At 35.9% G+C, this 14,743-nt stretch overlaps 1 protein-coding gene across 1 annotated transcript in view; it reads right to left on the reverse strand.

Annotated features, from left to right (window-relative positions):
- CDKAL1 (CDK5 regulatory subunit associated protein 1-like 1) overlaps positions 1–14,743 on the reverse strand; it is a 980,453-nt gene that overhangs the window by 227,198 nt on the left and 738,512 nt on the right. The window contains exon 11 of the mRNA XM_006860787.1: positions 1,925–2,105. Coding sequence (XP_006860849.1) covers positions 1,925–2,105 — 181 coding nt within the window. The remainder of the gene's footprint in view (positions 1–1,924; positions 2,106–14,743) is intronic.

The following is a 14,743-nucleotide window of genomic DNA, read 5'->3' on the forward strand; positions in this document are numbered from 1 at the left end:
GCTGACCTTAAGGTTCGCAGCCCGATTCGTAACCACTACGCTACCAGAGCTCCTTAGTATAGTAGTACAATTATATATTCTATGGCCTACAATTTTATACTCTAAATGCCCAGCAGAAATGTTTACATACATCAGTGGGACAAAGATTTGAACAGGAATGTTCATAGTACTGTTAGATGTAGTAGTTATACATAATGGAACTTTTTTGAACATACCCAATTTTCTTACAAAAGAAAGCTGGGTACATTGTGACTGACATATGGGCAGTCCTTGGGTTATGAATGTCTTACCGACACTCTCCTTTTTGTCTTTTAATGAGGCTTCCAACCAAGTTCTGTCATGACCAATAAAGTAAAAGAACAGATTAGAATGTTTACAATTACGGTGATTTGTCACTGTAACGGGAGAGGGAAAAGTTACAGGTCAAAGTCCTGGAATGGAACACTCAGACTAGGCATAGTGAGCCCTTTCAGGAACTCGCTGGATGGCAATGGGTTACTGGCAGGACTTGGAGAACCACATACAACCAAGCAGCTTGGTCAGCCAACATCCATGAGTGGAATAGCGCCATCTTTGAGGTGGGTACCACCAATTTTGAAAGCCCACTTTGCTGTTGTTATTATTTAGCGCCATGGACTCAGACCCTGTATTGGGTTTCCCTGGAGTGGCTGGTGGGTTTGAATTGCCAACTTTGTGGTAAGCAGTTTCATCATACGAGGACTTCAGGCTGTAAATCAGGCTGTTGAAGGAAGACTCAGTTTACTAATAATGTAAATTTGTCCTCCCTTTGAAACAACTGAAGCAAAATTCTGCTCCCATAAAGATTTACAGCCTCAGAAACCCTATACAGAATTGCTGAGTTGAAACCAACTACACAACACATAACCATCCCATCAATCCCACTACTTGCAACTAATTTTTCATCACAAGCACCTTCAATTGCTGTACATGCAGTTTTTAAATCATGTAGAGACTTCCAGCTTTTTTTTTTTTTTTTGTACAAAATAAGATCAAATAAAAACCATATGTACACAATCAGAATGACCTACAAATTTTAAAAGACACAGTTAGAAACGGGTCTTGTTCTAACCTGGGACTGCCTATACACACTATGTAACACTACACAGGCATCTATAAGGCAAATTTGTAGGCATTTTCGACTTCAGGCAATGATTCTAGAAACGATTTGGTTTAAGACAGTTTATTACTAGGGAATTATGGGACACAGAATCCTTTACTGAATCTTTAACTTTTCCTTTTATTTTGACTCATTTTATTCTAATATATCTATAAAAACATAAGGAGGAAGTTAAATTGAAATTCATTGTGAAAGCAACATATTTGAACCAAAACTATCTCAAGAAGTAAAACAAAACAAAACAACAACAAAAAAAAACAGGGAACCTCTGGTAAGTAACAAATTATTTATGAAAAGGATCACTTAAAAAGCCAGATAAATATAAAGTCTCATTTACCCATACATATTTAAACAGTGCCTTATTCAGAAACATCCAAGCAATTGTCTTATAAACACAGATAAATACTAGATATCAGTTTTTTAAAAAATCTCTTCCTAGTGTCATCTGAACAAATTCTTTTGAAAGATAAAAAGGAAGATATTTTAGTCACCCAAAGTCATTTGCCCTGGTGTGGCAACTGGACTGCAACTGCAAGGTTGGTGGTTCAAACCCACCAAGCTACTCCTCGGAAACCCTATGCAAGGTCACTATGAGTTGAAACCAACTTGACAGCACTTATCAACAACATCAATTTAGTCACTCAAGGTTTCCCTACCCCTGGGCCTCATCTTGGAAATATCCATGTATTTTTAATTTTGGGATTATACTATAAGCAAGTTGGTAAAAACAGATGCATTTTTAGAGTTATTGTCAAAAAACGGTACCTTACAAGAAAAATATCTTACCACTTGTGCCGGAACTTGTTCCATTTTTGCAGCAGGAGTTCCCGGTCTTGGGTAAAATTGGTTAATAAAAAGACTTGGAAATTTGTACTCTTCAACAAGTTTCACTGTTTCTTGAAAATCTTGATCTGTTTCTCCAGGAAAACCACAGATGATGTCTGTAGCAATAGTTATTCCAGGAACTCTAGAGAAAAAAACAAGGCGAAAAAGGAACAACATTGACTCTAACGCATAATTACTCTACTTCTCTGACATATTAAATATCATTGTTCTTTTTAAAATTCAATTTTATTTTTAGAAGAGGGACACTTACAAATATTTTCAAAAGAGCCTTAGCTATTAAAAACTTATAGTGTGGAACGAAAACAAAATCCACAGGGAGGAAGTGGGATAACTTATGTTGCATGGAGGAGGATGCAATCATTGAAATGAAACAGAGTGTGTGATTTGTTGAATGTAAAACTGATGATCTGTACTGTAAACCTTCTAAAAAGTTAAAAGATAAATAAAAGTTTATAATGAAAACCAGTGGTTTATTGTCTTGTCCTCAGTCACCCACCTTTAATTCTTCTAAATGTTTCTCCATATTTTTAAGTAGATGCCTATATTTATCACTTTTTTAGACAATACTTCATGATGTCTCTATTGTGGCAAATGTTGATTTAGTTCTTATAACTATTCTCTGTCTCCCCTTCCAAGATAATTTTCCACAATTTTCAGTTAAATTAATACTAATCCCATAGATAGGAATGGCAAATATATTGCTCACTGGTCAACTGGTATACCAAAGCCAACCTACTGCCATAGAAACATTTCTGACCCCTAGTAACCCTATGAATTTCCAAGGTGGGATATCATTACAAAGTAGACTGCAGTGTCTTTCTCCTACAGAGTAGCTGATGAGCTCAAACTGCCAGCCTTTTGGTTAGAAGCCAAATTTCATAAACTCTGTCAGATACCAATGTTGCTGTTGCTAAGTGCCGTTAAGTCAGTTCCGACTCATAGCTATCGTGTATAGGGTTTCCAAAATGTGGCTGGTGGATTTGGACCATCAACATTGCGGTTAACAGTCCAATGATTATCCTAAAGTGCCAGACTATCAATACTGTCTTCTAAACATCCAGTGGATCATGCCATTCACTAGTTCCTTCCCCTCACCCCCAACCTGGAGATGTCACTATTGCTTACTTCAGCTATGTCTCCACAGCACAATGAATCTGCTCCATCCCTGAACATTGCTACTTTTAATCCAGCTCCCTTTTCCTGGATGCTGTGTCTTCTTAATATTCTCATTCTTCTGGAGAATATTTCAGAAGTTTCATCGGGAAGAATACCAGAGAAATTTTATTTTTACGTTTTAGGATGTCTGAACATGTCTTAATCCTCACAACGGACCGATACTACGGCAGTGTTCCATTAGTTGTAACATCATTTTGTTGTTGTTGTTGTTTTTAGTTGCTGTTGAGCTGATTCAGTTTCAGGGTGGTGACTTGTGTGCTCCAAAGATTGTCAAGGCTACGGCCTTACAGAAGCAGGTTGCTAGGCCCACCTTGTGGTTCAAACCGATCTTGCGATCCAGTGCTTATCCTAAGGCACCATACAAGAACTTTAGTTCTAGGATATTCTCCATTATTATTTCTTTAATCATTCATTTTCTCTCTATGGGACTACTCTTTTTTGGAAGTTGAAACTACTGAATTGACTAAAATAAGCTTTCTCTCTCTTTAGTTTCCATCTTCACCCTTTTCTCCTATTTTCCTGTCAACTTGTTTGTTTAAAAAAAATTCAACTGAATATCAAAATTTGACTTTCCAAGAGCTCTTTCTTGCATACCAATTTTCCTATTTCACAGTATCCTATTTAAAAAAAAAAAAAATTTAGATGCAGTATCTTTTCATATCTATTTGAGGATATTATTTAAACTTTTGCAAATTTTCTTCTTCTTTTTGTAACTGCACCTGTTTCATGGGGTTATTATACTTTGGATGCCTTCCTTTGTAGTTGAGGCTTCCATCACTAAATAATGCCTCTTGCTGATACTTCATATTTAAAAGGAAAACACAACCCTGTCATCATAGAGTAGTAGCAAGCCGTCTCTTCTTGGTAGATGTCTCAAACTTTTGTATCTTGCAAGTTTTATCTGTGAGGTCCTTCAGTTCCTCCAAAAGAATGATCTCATATCCTCCCAAGGATTACGTATTTTATTTTAGTGTTCTATGAAATCCAGATTTAAAAACCTAGTATTATAACAATAAGAAAAACAGCCCCAAACATTGAAAATCATAGAGCAAATACTTAATTTATAGGTATATCAATTTTCCTAATAAATATAAACCTCCTGTCACCTCAGTACATTTCTATATGGATGAATAAAGTACTTGAGATATATGATATATTTGGAGGCATAAGAGATTTTTTTTTAAAAGGATGCTTTAATATGAAAAATCAAATTATTTGATTATGAATAGCAACAAGGAGCCCTGGTAACACAGTGGTGAAGTGTTTGGCTGCTAACTAACCACCTGGTGATTAGAACCCAATAGTCATTCCATGGGAGAATAATGTGGCCGTCTGCTTCCATAAAGATTTAAAACCTTTGAAACCTATGGGGTGGTTCTACACTGTCCTACGAGGTTACTGTGAGTCAGATTGATCTCGCCAGCAATGAGTTTGTTTTGGAGGGTTAATAAAACAGCAACTTTGTAAACCTTGTTTGCATATTACTTTAATTTTTATGACAAATGGATTGTTTAAAAGATTTTTTTCTGAATCCAACTTTGCCTGATATAACTATTAATTTGAGAGGACTTCACTTAGTAAGATGAGTTCCAAGTTCTGGAGCTTTTCTCTGAGACTCTAAAAAGATAATATGAATAGGGTAACAATAAAACAGTGTACCTGAAGAAATGTAAATAGATTTATATGGTGTGAAAAGTTTTTGGTTTTTTTTCCTTTAAAGGTAATTATTAAAATTATACTTGAGAATCATAAAAAGCATATGCTTTTACAGAATACTGTAGATTAAAAGAACAATTTCCTCAATAAAAAAGTCAATACATTTTAATTAGTTGGTTTTACAATTGCCTTATATCTATCTACTCCTGATCAAAAGAAATCCTCAGAACAGATAAAAGGAATGATGCACAGCAGACAATGAGTGAGAAGAGACCATCTATCCATAAAGTTAAAAAAAAAGAGAGAAAGGAGAGAAAGAAAGGAAAGAAAAAGAATAATCTAGAAACTAGCTGTGAAATATTGCAAAAACAAGACAATTGGATTACTGTTCTAGGTTATGAATTGGCATGAACTTGGCACTAGAGAACTGGGTATTCCCAAAGGAAAGTACCTTGCTGATTTCCTTCAACCTTCTTGATCCATTTTAGTTCAGTTCAGTATTAGGCAAACCCCTGCTTACTTTGGCCTTGAGATCCACATTGAAACAGAATAGTTAAACATTAAAAAAAAAAATGAGTTGTAAATGTTAAGGGATGGGATGTTCAATGCATATATATGCACTGCATGAGAAGGCACTGGCTTGCAAGGTCTGTTTGAACCTCAAGGTCGGCTATTCAAACCTACCAGCCACTATTCGGAAACCCTAAACAGAGTCGCGATGAGTTGGAATCAACTTCATGCACTTAATAACAACATAAAAACCTGACTGATACAGGGGAAAGTAAGTGTTATTAATGAATTAGTAAAACACCCATGATGCTAAATATTTAAAAGAAATTCCAATTTAATTGGTTTAGAAATACTTAAGAATATAGATTTCTTATAAATGGATTTTTAAATTAGAGACTGCACATTAATGTTAACTGAAGCTCATCTATGCATTAATTTTTGGTATGCAAATGATGCTGCTCAAGTTCTTGAAAATGATTTGACCTCTTAGGTAGATGAACTAAAATATATTTACACTGTTAATTTGCCTATTAAATAATTCTCTTCAGTACAGGAGGAAATGAAACAACCATTAGAAATGGGCCAAGTTCTCAATTATTACATGATTTTAAGTGTCTAAAATAAAACTGTAAAAGGTGTAAAATGGAATATCAATCCACATATTTAAAGTACAAATTCTGGATACTGTTTTGATATGAACTTTCAAAATACTATAATCGTAAGAATGATAATTTCTATGAATTTATGAAAGCTGTGAGTGTAAGGTATATAATTATTAAGTACTATTTGTGCATTTTTTATTTTAAACTGTCTTTATGCATTCAAAATAGTTTTTGATAATAATTCTTAAAGATTAAAATGAATGTTTAATTGGCTTCAACAAAAAGAATTTGAACCATTATATATTTTTTTACTTATACATTCTAGTTACTGGCAAAATAGACTTACCAGACAATCTGAAAATGGGTTTGCTGAAGACAATTTTAATCATGGATCTGAACTTGTCACTGTTTAGTTACCCAACCCTATTAGGGACCTGTGAGAAGAGTACTGCATACTGCTGGCCTTAGGCTAAATTTAAATAAGTTCTGGATAAGCACAGGAATGTTGAGCAAAAGGTTGACAGTTCAACCACTAAATCTGTCAGTTTGTCATATTGTAGTGGCTTGCATATTGCTGTGATTCTGGAACCTATGCCCCCAGTATTTTAAATAAATGCAGGGTCACCCATGGTGGACAGGTTTCAGCTGAGCTTCCAGACTAAGACAGACTAGGAAGAAGGAGATACGGACTACTTTCGAGTCAATAATCAATGAAAAACTTATCAACAGCAGGGGAACACTGTCAGCACAAGAATACTGAATACCAAAACATGATGAAAAGCACCAAAATACTCAAGAGGTAGCATGTGATCAAGAGCCAATGATACTGAAGAAAATATTCTAAGGTGCACTGAAGACATTGGCAAAGAACAAGTCTCTGGGAATTGATGGAATACAAATTGAAATCTTTAATCAAACTGAGTCTGCACTAGAGGCACTCACTCATCTATGCCAAGATATCTGGAAGAGAGCTACCTAGCCAGCTGATTGGAAGAGATCCATATATGTGCCCATCCCAAAGAGAGGAGACACAAAGGAATGCTGAAACTGTTGGACAATATCATTAAGATCATATGGAAAAGACATTTTGCTAAAGATCATTAAGTCATGGTTGCAGCAGCACAATAATGAAGAGCTGTGAGAGGTGGAAACTGGATTCAGACGGGGATGTGAAATAATGGATAGCATTGTTGACAACAGGTGGATCTTGGATGAAAGCAGAGAATATCAGGAAGATGTTTACCTGTGCTTTATTGACTATGTAAAGGCTTCTGATTGTGTGGATCATGACAAGCTAGGGACAACACTGAGGAGTATGGGTATTCTAGAACACTTAATTGTGCTCATGCAGAATCTGTACACAGATCAAGAGGCAATCATTCAACAGAACAAGAGGACTGTTGGTTTAAAAACAGGAAAGGTGTGTGACAGGTATGTATTTTTTCACCATACTTATTCAATCTGTATGCTGAGCAAATTATCTAAGAAACTGGATTATATGAAGAGGAACATGACATCAGGATTGGAGGAAGACTCACTAACAACCTGCGATATGTAGATGATACAAGCGAAGAGGATTCAAAATACTTACTGATGAAGATCAATGACTATACTATGGGTTGCACCTCAATGTAAAGAAAACAAAAATCCTCATAATGGGACCAATAAATAACATCAAAATAAATGGAGAAAAGATTGAAGTTGTCAAAGACTTTACTTTGCTTGGATCAACCATCAACACTCAATAGAAGCAACAGTCAAGAAGTCAAACAATGCATTGCATTAGGCAAATGTGCTGCACACGAGCTCTTTAAAGTGTTGAAGAGCAAAGACATCAGTTTGAGAACTAAGGTGTATCTGGCCCGAGCCATGGTATTTTCAGTAACTTCATGTGCATGTGAAAGTTGAACAATGGATAAAGATGAATTGATGCATTTGTATAATAGTGTTGTTAGTGTACTTAAGTGCTATGTAGTCACTTCCGACCCATAGCAACCCTGTAAAGGGTTTCCAAGGAGTGGCTGGTAAGCTTGAACTGCTGACCTTGTGGTTCAAATTGGCTTTGCAGTCCAGTGCATTAACCCACAGCGCCACACACAGCATTAGAGGAGAGTATTATAAGTACCATGGACTTCCAGAAGATCAAACAAATCTGTGTTGGAACAAGGACAGCCAGAATGCTCCTTAGAAGCCACATGGCCAGACTTCGTCTCTCATACTTCAGACTTATTAGCAGGAGGGGCCAGTCCCTGGAAAAGGACATCATGCTTGGTACAATGGGAGGGTCAGCGAGAATGAGGAAGACCCTCAACCAGATGGACGGGCACAGCAGCAGCAGTGGGCTCAACCACAGCCATATTGTGAGATTGGCACAGAACTTGGCATGGCAGTGTTTCCTTCTGTTGTGCACAGGGCTGCTATGAGTCCATTATCAACTCGACGGCACCTAACAATAACAACGACAGTTCAAACCCACCAGTCACTCCTTGGATACCCTATGTAAGGCTGTTATGAGTCACAGCTGACTTGAATGCACTTAACAACAACAACAACAACAACAAACTACTGTTGAGGAATCCTAGTGTGGGGCTTTAGGATAAACATTGGGCTGTCAGTGGTTCACATCCACCAGTCGCTCCTTGGAAACCCTATATAGTGTTGCTATGAGTCAGAATCCACTCATGGCACATAAAAACAACCAAAATGATTTTGAGAGTTAATTATTTACCTAAGTGAATATACACACATACTTACATCCCATACTAGATATGAAATTCTACTGATGTTTCATTTTAATTTATCCTACTATTTTCATTTGCTATGTGGTGGTAAAAATTTTAGCAAACTCACTTCATCATCATGTAAAAAAAAATTACATATCTCAAGAATGTTTTTAATCCCAGAAACACACGATTGGTGTAATAGGCAAATATCAGTTATTGTAATACATTATACTAAAAGCAACAACTACTGCAGCATAAAAAAACATAAGGATTTCAATAGTTGTAGAACATTCATTTGACAAATCCAATTTTTAATCATGATACAAATTCTAAGTATGCAAGGAATGGAAGGAAATTAACTCTATCTGATAAAGAACATCTACAGTGAGCCTTGAGGATGGCACAGAACCATACAGGGTTTTGTTCTGTTGTATATAGGGTCACTGTCAGTTGGAACCAACTTGATGGTACCTAAAAACATGAAATCCTACAGTTAACATGTACTTATTAATGAAAGAATGAATGATTTTAAAGGAGATTAGTGACAAGGTAAAGATTTCTGCTATCACTTCTTAGGTATAAAGATTAAATGCACTTCTGGGAAATGGTGGAGTAGGCAGATGCACTAACCAGATCCTCTGCAACAAGGATACAGGAGACCAAGTGTAACAGATAGGCAGGGTGATTTTGGAGCCCTGAGCTTCAGAGAAAAGGACAGAGAGGTGAAATGGGTGCTGACTGGGAGAGGAAGCTGAGTGAGAGTGGCGAAAGAGGAGAGAGATGGGTGGATTGTCCACTGGTGTGGTGTGGCGTGGCCATCTCGAGCTTTTGAAGACAGCTGTGGATTGAGATAGAGGCCTAGAGGCAGAGGACGTGAGCTGAAGGTTATTGACAATGTGGATACAATTTTCCCTTGCTCCCTAAGCCATCCTGGTGGTCAGGGACATCGCCAGACACCACCTTCACATGTCCAGCAGCTGGTGGTACCTCCTCCTGTGTGGCGTCTGCTCTACCTGGGATAAGGGAATGGACGTACCCCCTCTGTATCTGGAAGCTACTGATTACATTAGATCTTTTATTGCTGTTGTCTGTTATGGGGAGACAGCAATGGTGTCCATTTACCCTAACTATATTTGTGCCTTCTGTAACTTCACCCATTGGGCAAGCACCACCACACTCACTCCTTTGCCATCTGATCACTGATAATCAGCAGCCATCGGACAAAACCATCCTGAACTACATTAAACACAGAGCATAGTGTATACACTTCTGGTCTCTATCACACTCATCATGAGACGCGTGGGTGAGTGCCTAAGAACACACAATGATACAATCATCAATTAAATATAAATACCATGACAACACAATATCTCAAAGAAAAGAGACATTTTCAGCACACATGAAGAAACAAGACAAAGTGGCTCAAACAAGTGACCAAACTACAGAATTAGAAAATATAATACCAGAAATTAAAATTGGAACTACCTGATAAGGAATTCAAAAGAATTATATTTAGGTACCTTCAGTGGATTGAGAAATTTGCAGATGAAAGCAAGAAAAAAAAAAAAAAACACACACACACACACACAAAAAAGAATTCAGGAAAAAATTACAAGAACTGACAAAATAAATGAGAATTTTAAAATCACACAAAAATAGCCAGTAGATATCTAGAAGAGTAATACTAAGATTTCAGAAACAGGTAAAACATTAAAGGGGCAAGGAAGTAGAACTAAATCAATGGAAAGCTAAATTAGTGAACTTGAAGACAAATATCTCAATATTCATCTGCAAGAAGAATTAATTAGAAAAAAAATTACAAAGAAAGCCTACTATGTATATCAAGAAGAATAATTTACTTGCGATTGGAATTCCAGAACAGGAAGAGGCATAAAAAGACACAGAAAAAATTGTTGAAGTATTGTTGGAGAAAAACTTCCCTAACACAATGAAAGATGAGAAGAAACACACTCAAGAAGCTGAACAAGCTCCAAAAAGGATAAACCCCAAAAGAAAACCACCAAGACATATAATCAAACTTTCCAAAACAAAAGACAAGGAGAGAATCCTAAAAGGGGCTCTAGAAAAATGACAAGTTACCTACCAAAGAGAAACAATAAGACCAAACTCTGGTTCTCAGCAGAAACAATAAAGGAAAGAAAACGATGGGATGACATATACAAAACTCTAAAAGAAAACATCTGCCAACCAAGAATCATACATCGAGCAAAACTGTCCCTCAAATCTCTTTAAAGAGGTCTTGTGCAGCAGATTTGCCTAATGCAATACGTCATTTGATTTCTTGACTGCTGCTTCCATGAGTGTCGATGGTTAATCTGAGCAAAACGAAGTCTTTGACATCTTCAATCTTTTCTCCATTTATCTTGATGTTATTTATTGGTCCAGTGATGAGAATTTTTGTTTTCTTTACACTGAAATGCAACCCATATGGAAGGCTGTGGTCTTTGATCTTCATCAGTAAGTATTGTAAGTCCTATTTGCTTAAACCTAGTAGAAATTCACAAGTGTAAAACAAATTCTTACTGTCAATTATTATATGATTTGAGATTTAAAAAAAGAAAAAACTTGTGCTATTCCTATTGCTTTACTGTGCTTGTCACGTCCCTCCCTTTTTTTCTCTCAGCTTCACACATATACCATATTGGTTCCAAGGAGCAGCTGGTGAGTTTGAACCACTGACCTTTAGGTTTACAGTTCAGTGTTTATTCTACAGTGCCACACTTGAGGGAGTTTCAAAAATTCATTAAGAAATGGAATTGGAAGACAATTTAATTTTTCCACAACTTTTTGAAGTCTCTTTGTATACTAAGTTTTCTAACGCCAGGGCTGGAAGTCTATATAGTAATGTTCCTGGGCTTCAGTGGCAGTTGGCTTTCTGCTAGATGCTGAGACATGATACATGCATGGGCTGGAGATGAGAAGACAGGGTGGGAAGTGGTTACTTCCTGCCTCCCAAGTAGCAACACCTCTCTCTGAGCTCCCAAGTTGCAGTTAGCCCTAGAGGCAATGACTGCTTCCTGTACTTATTAATCTTATCTCCTTTTAATGATTTTCCAGTCTTTTAACATCTATTGCGCCAATTTCCTGCATTAAATGTCCTCTGTTAGAATACCAAGCATAGTTTCTCTTCCTCACACAACTCTGATCAAAACATTAATCGAACTCACAAAAGTTCTTTTTCTGCTACCATTTTTAATGAGATCACTGTCACACAAACTACATTCTTGCAATGATAAAAATAATAATATTAGAAATAAATCATAAAAAAATATAGGTATAGAAAGATCTCAGTCCTATTTGTTTGGAAGCTAAATAAAATAAGAACAAAAACGTATTCCTATAAACAAATAAAAGGAGCCCTGATAGTATAATGAGTCGCAATCTGCACTACTAACCTCAAGGTCAGCAGTTCGAATCTACCAGCTACTCCTTGGGGGAATGATGAGACTTTCTGCTTCTGTAAAGATTTACAACCTCAAAAATTCAATTCAGGGTGGCTATGGATTGGAACTGATTTGGCAGCACACAACCACTATGACCACCATAAACAAATATATGGGATTTTCTCACAAGTAGGGATTCTAGAAGATTTCTGAACTTTAGAACTAGTTTAAACTTACTTTTTTGAAGAAATTGTTTTTAAATATTAGGCATAATCTACATATTAACATGCGATTAACATGTGGTTTATCAATAACATTTATGATAAAAAATAGCCTTCCAAGGGCTCTTCGTGAAAAAATTTATTAGTAATTAGTGGGGTTTTTTTTTAATGATTCTCTCGCTTTGAAAGTAATAAAAGTATCTTTTCTTAAGAAACTAAGAAAAGATGTAAATGACTCATTTAGTTTAAATTTGGAATAATGTTATTTTCTTATAGTAAAAAAGGTAGTATGTATGAGAAAAGAAAAAGTAGAAATACAAGAGCAAAATGAGAAAGGCTTTCCTCATGTCCTCTCCCAAACCTCTGGATATTATAAAAATTGAGACTGAAATGGCAAAAATAAGAAAGAAAAAAAAATTTAAATATCTGTAGATGCAAATTGATTGATGAAGCCAAGTATATGAGAAAAGTGCTTCTGAAGCTCAGAAAAAAATGTGTGTGTCAAATAGGATTTAAACAAACAAACAAACAAAAAGGCATATGAGGAGGCTACAAACATTTGTGGAAACATGGAATTGAAAGATCATGGAAATTTTTCACAAATTCTTTCTGGTGTCCTGGAGTTGTGCTGTAGGATTAGCACTGGACTGTGAACAAGGTCAGAAGTGCAAATCCACCAGCTGCTCCCTGGAAACCCTATACAGGGTTGCTCTGAGTTGGAATCAACTCCACAGCATTTAACAATTGTACTCTAAGTCTAGTATCAACCCGGTATATACAGTTTGGCTTCAAGCAAAAAATCAAATGAATCCTAACTGTTCAACCAAAATTAAATAAATGCTACATTAAATAATTCTTTTATCTCATAATACTATGCTTGTATTCCACAGCAAATAGTTTATAATAAGCACAAAAACTTACATAAGACCAAAGATACTGCTTTAAAAATTAAAAGTAAGCATGCTGGATAATATTGTTATGATATTTTAAAGGAATCCTATTTTACTGAATTTTTACACATCTGTTATTAAAACCAATTTATGAGATTGTTGGTTAATGTGAAGTTATTTACTATCTATGGTACTGTTGACACAATTCTTATATGAGTTTTTCTGTTTCTATAGTAACATGAATTATGAGGTTCAATGAAGCCAGTCAGTAATGTGTGTTTTTCTGTTACTCAAGGTGAAAAGGAAATGAAACATTTCTAACATTCATAAACTGCAGCAAATGTCTGGATTCCATTTAGAGATAAGGCGATAATTACTAAAGTAATTAGAATTCTTCCTGGATGGAATTATTTTACAACACAGTGGAAATTTAGATTTGGGAATTGAAAGCAGGGGCCAGAGTATATTCAGCATCAGTAATTAATTACAACCAAACCAATATGCCACGCTGATACCTTGGAACAGACTGTACCTTCCTCTGTCTGTTTCTGACTACAATATGAAAGAAAACTGCCCCCACCACCCCACTCCTTAAGTCAGAAAGATAAAGTGGGGGAAATCATTTTATTCAAGAGAAAATCCAATTACAGAAATAATCAACTTTTCCCTCTTGCTTTATTTTCCCATATTTGAAAGGGCATTCACATTAGCAGAACCAATTAAATGAATATCAGGACAGGGCAGAAACTACAAAGTTGGACAAGTTTCTTAAATCTTTTAAAATTAAACTTTGAAGGAAAAGGAAAAGGAAAAAAAAAAAAAAAACACTTACTGAAATTGTAAAGGCTCAAATCATAGCATTCTTTAATGGGAAAGCATAATTGGAAAGTGACTAAACATCAGGTCTCAGGAAGAATAATTTGTGAAAATCAGGCATTCATAATGCAGTTGTCTCTAATATCAAGTCTACGATTCATAAGAATTTAGGCAAATTGCTACTTTTAATGGAAGTGTTATCATCAAGAATGACATTCAGAGACATTCTTTTTTTTTTGTCTTTAATACTCTGTTTAATGTTATGTTTGATAAATATAAAATGATCACCAAATCCTTTATCTCATACTCCATGAGACCGAGTAGAACTGCCCCACAGTGTATTCTATGCTCCATAGTGTTTCCTAAAAAAAATCTACTTAGAGCTTACTATGTCCCAAGGATTGGTATTTCTGAGAAGCAGCTGGTGAGTTTGAACTGCTGACTTTACGGTTCAAACCAACCTTGAGGCACCACACCAGGATTCCATATATATATTTGTTGTTGTTAAGTGCCGTTGAGTCCGTTGTGACTGACAGCAACCCTGTATAGGGTTTCCAAGGAGCAGCTGATGAGCCTGAACCACTGACTGAGTGGTTCAAACCGACCTTGTGGTTGAGTATTTATCCTACAGTGCCACACCAGAACTCCAAGTCAAAAGATAAAATTTGTCAAAGCAAAATATAGTAATAGGATATTTCAAAAGTGCTTCCTTTATCAGTGAAACTCATACATATAAATATATATGTATATACATAATTTTA

The sequence above is a fragment of the Chrysochloris asiatica genome, unplaced genomic scaffold, assembly GCF_000296735.1.
Source record: "Chrysochloris asiatica unplaced genomic scaffold, ChrAsi1.0 scaffold00040, whole genome shotgun sequence".
Classification (NCBI taxonomy): Eukaryota; Metazoa; Chordata; class Mammalia; order Afrosoricida; family Chrysochloridae; genus Chrysochloris; species Chrysochloris asiatica.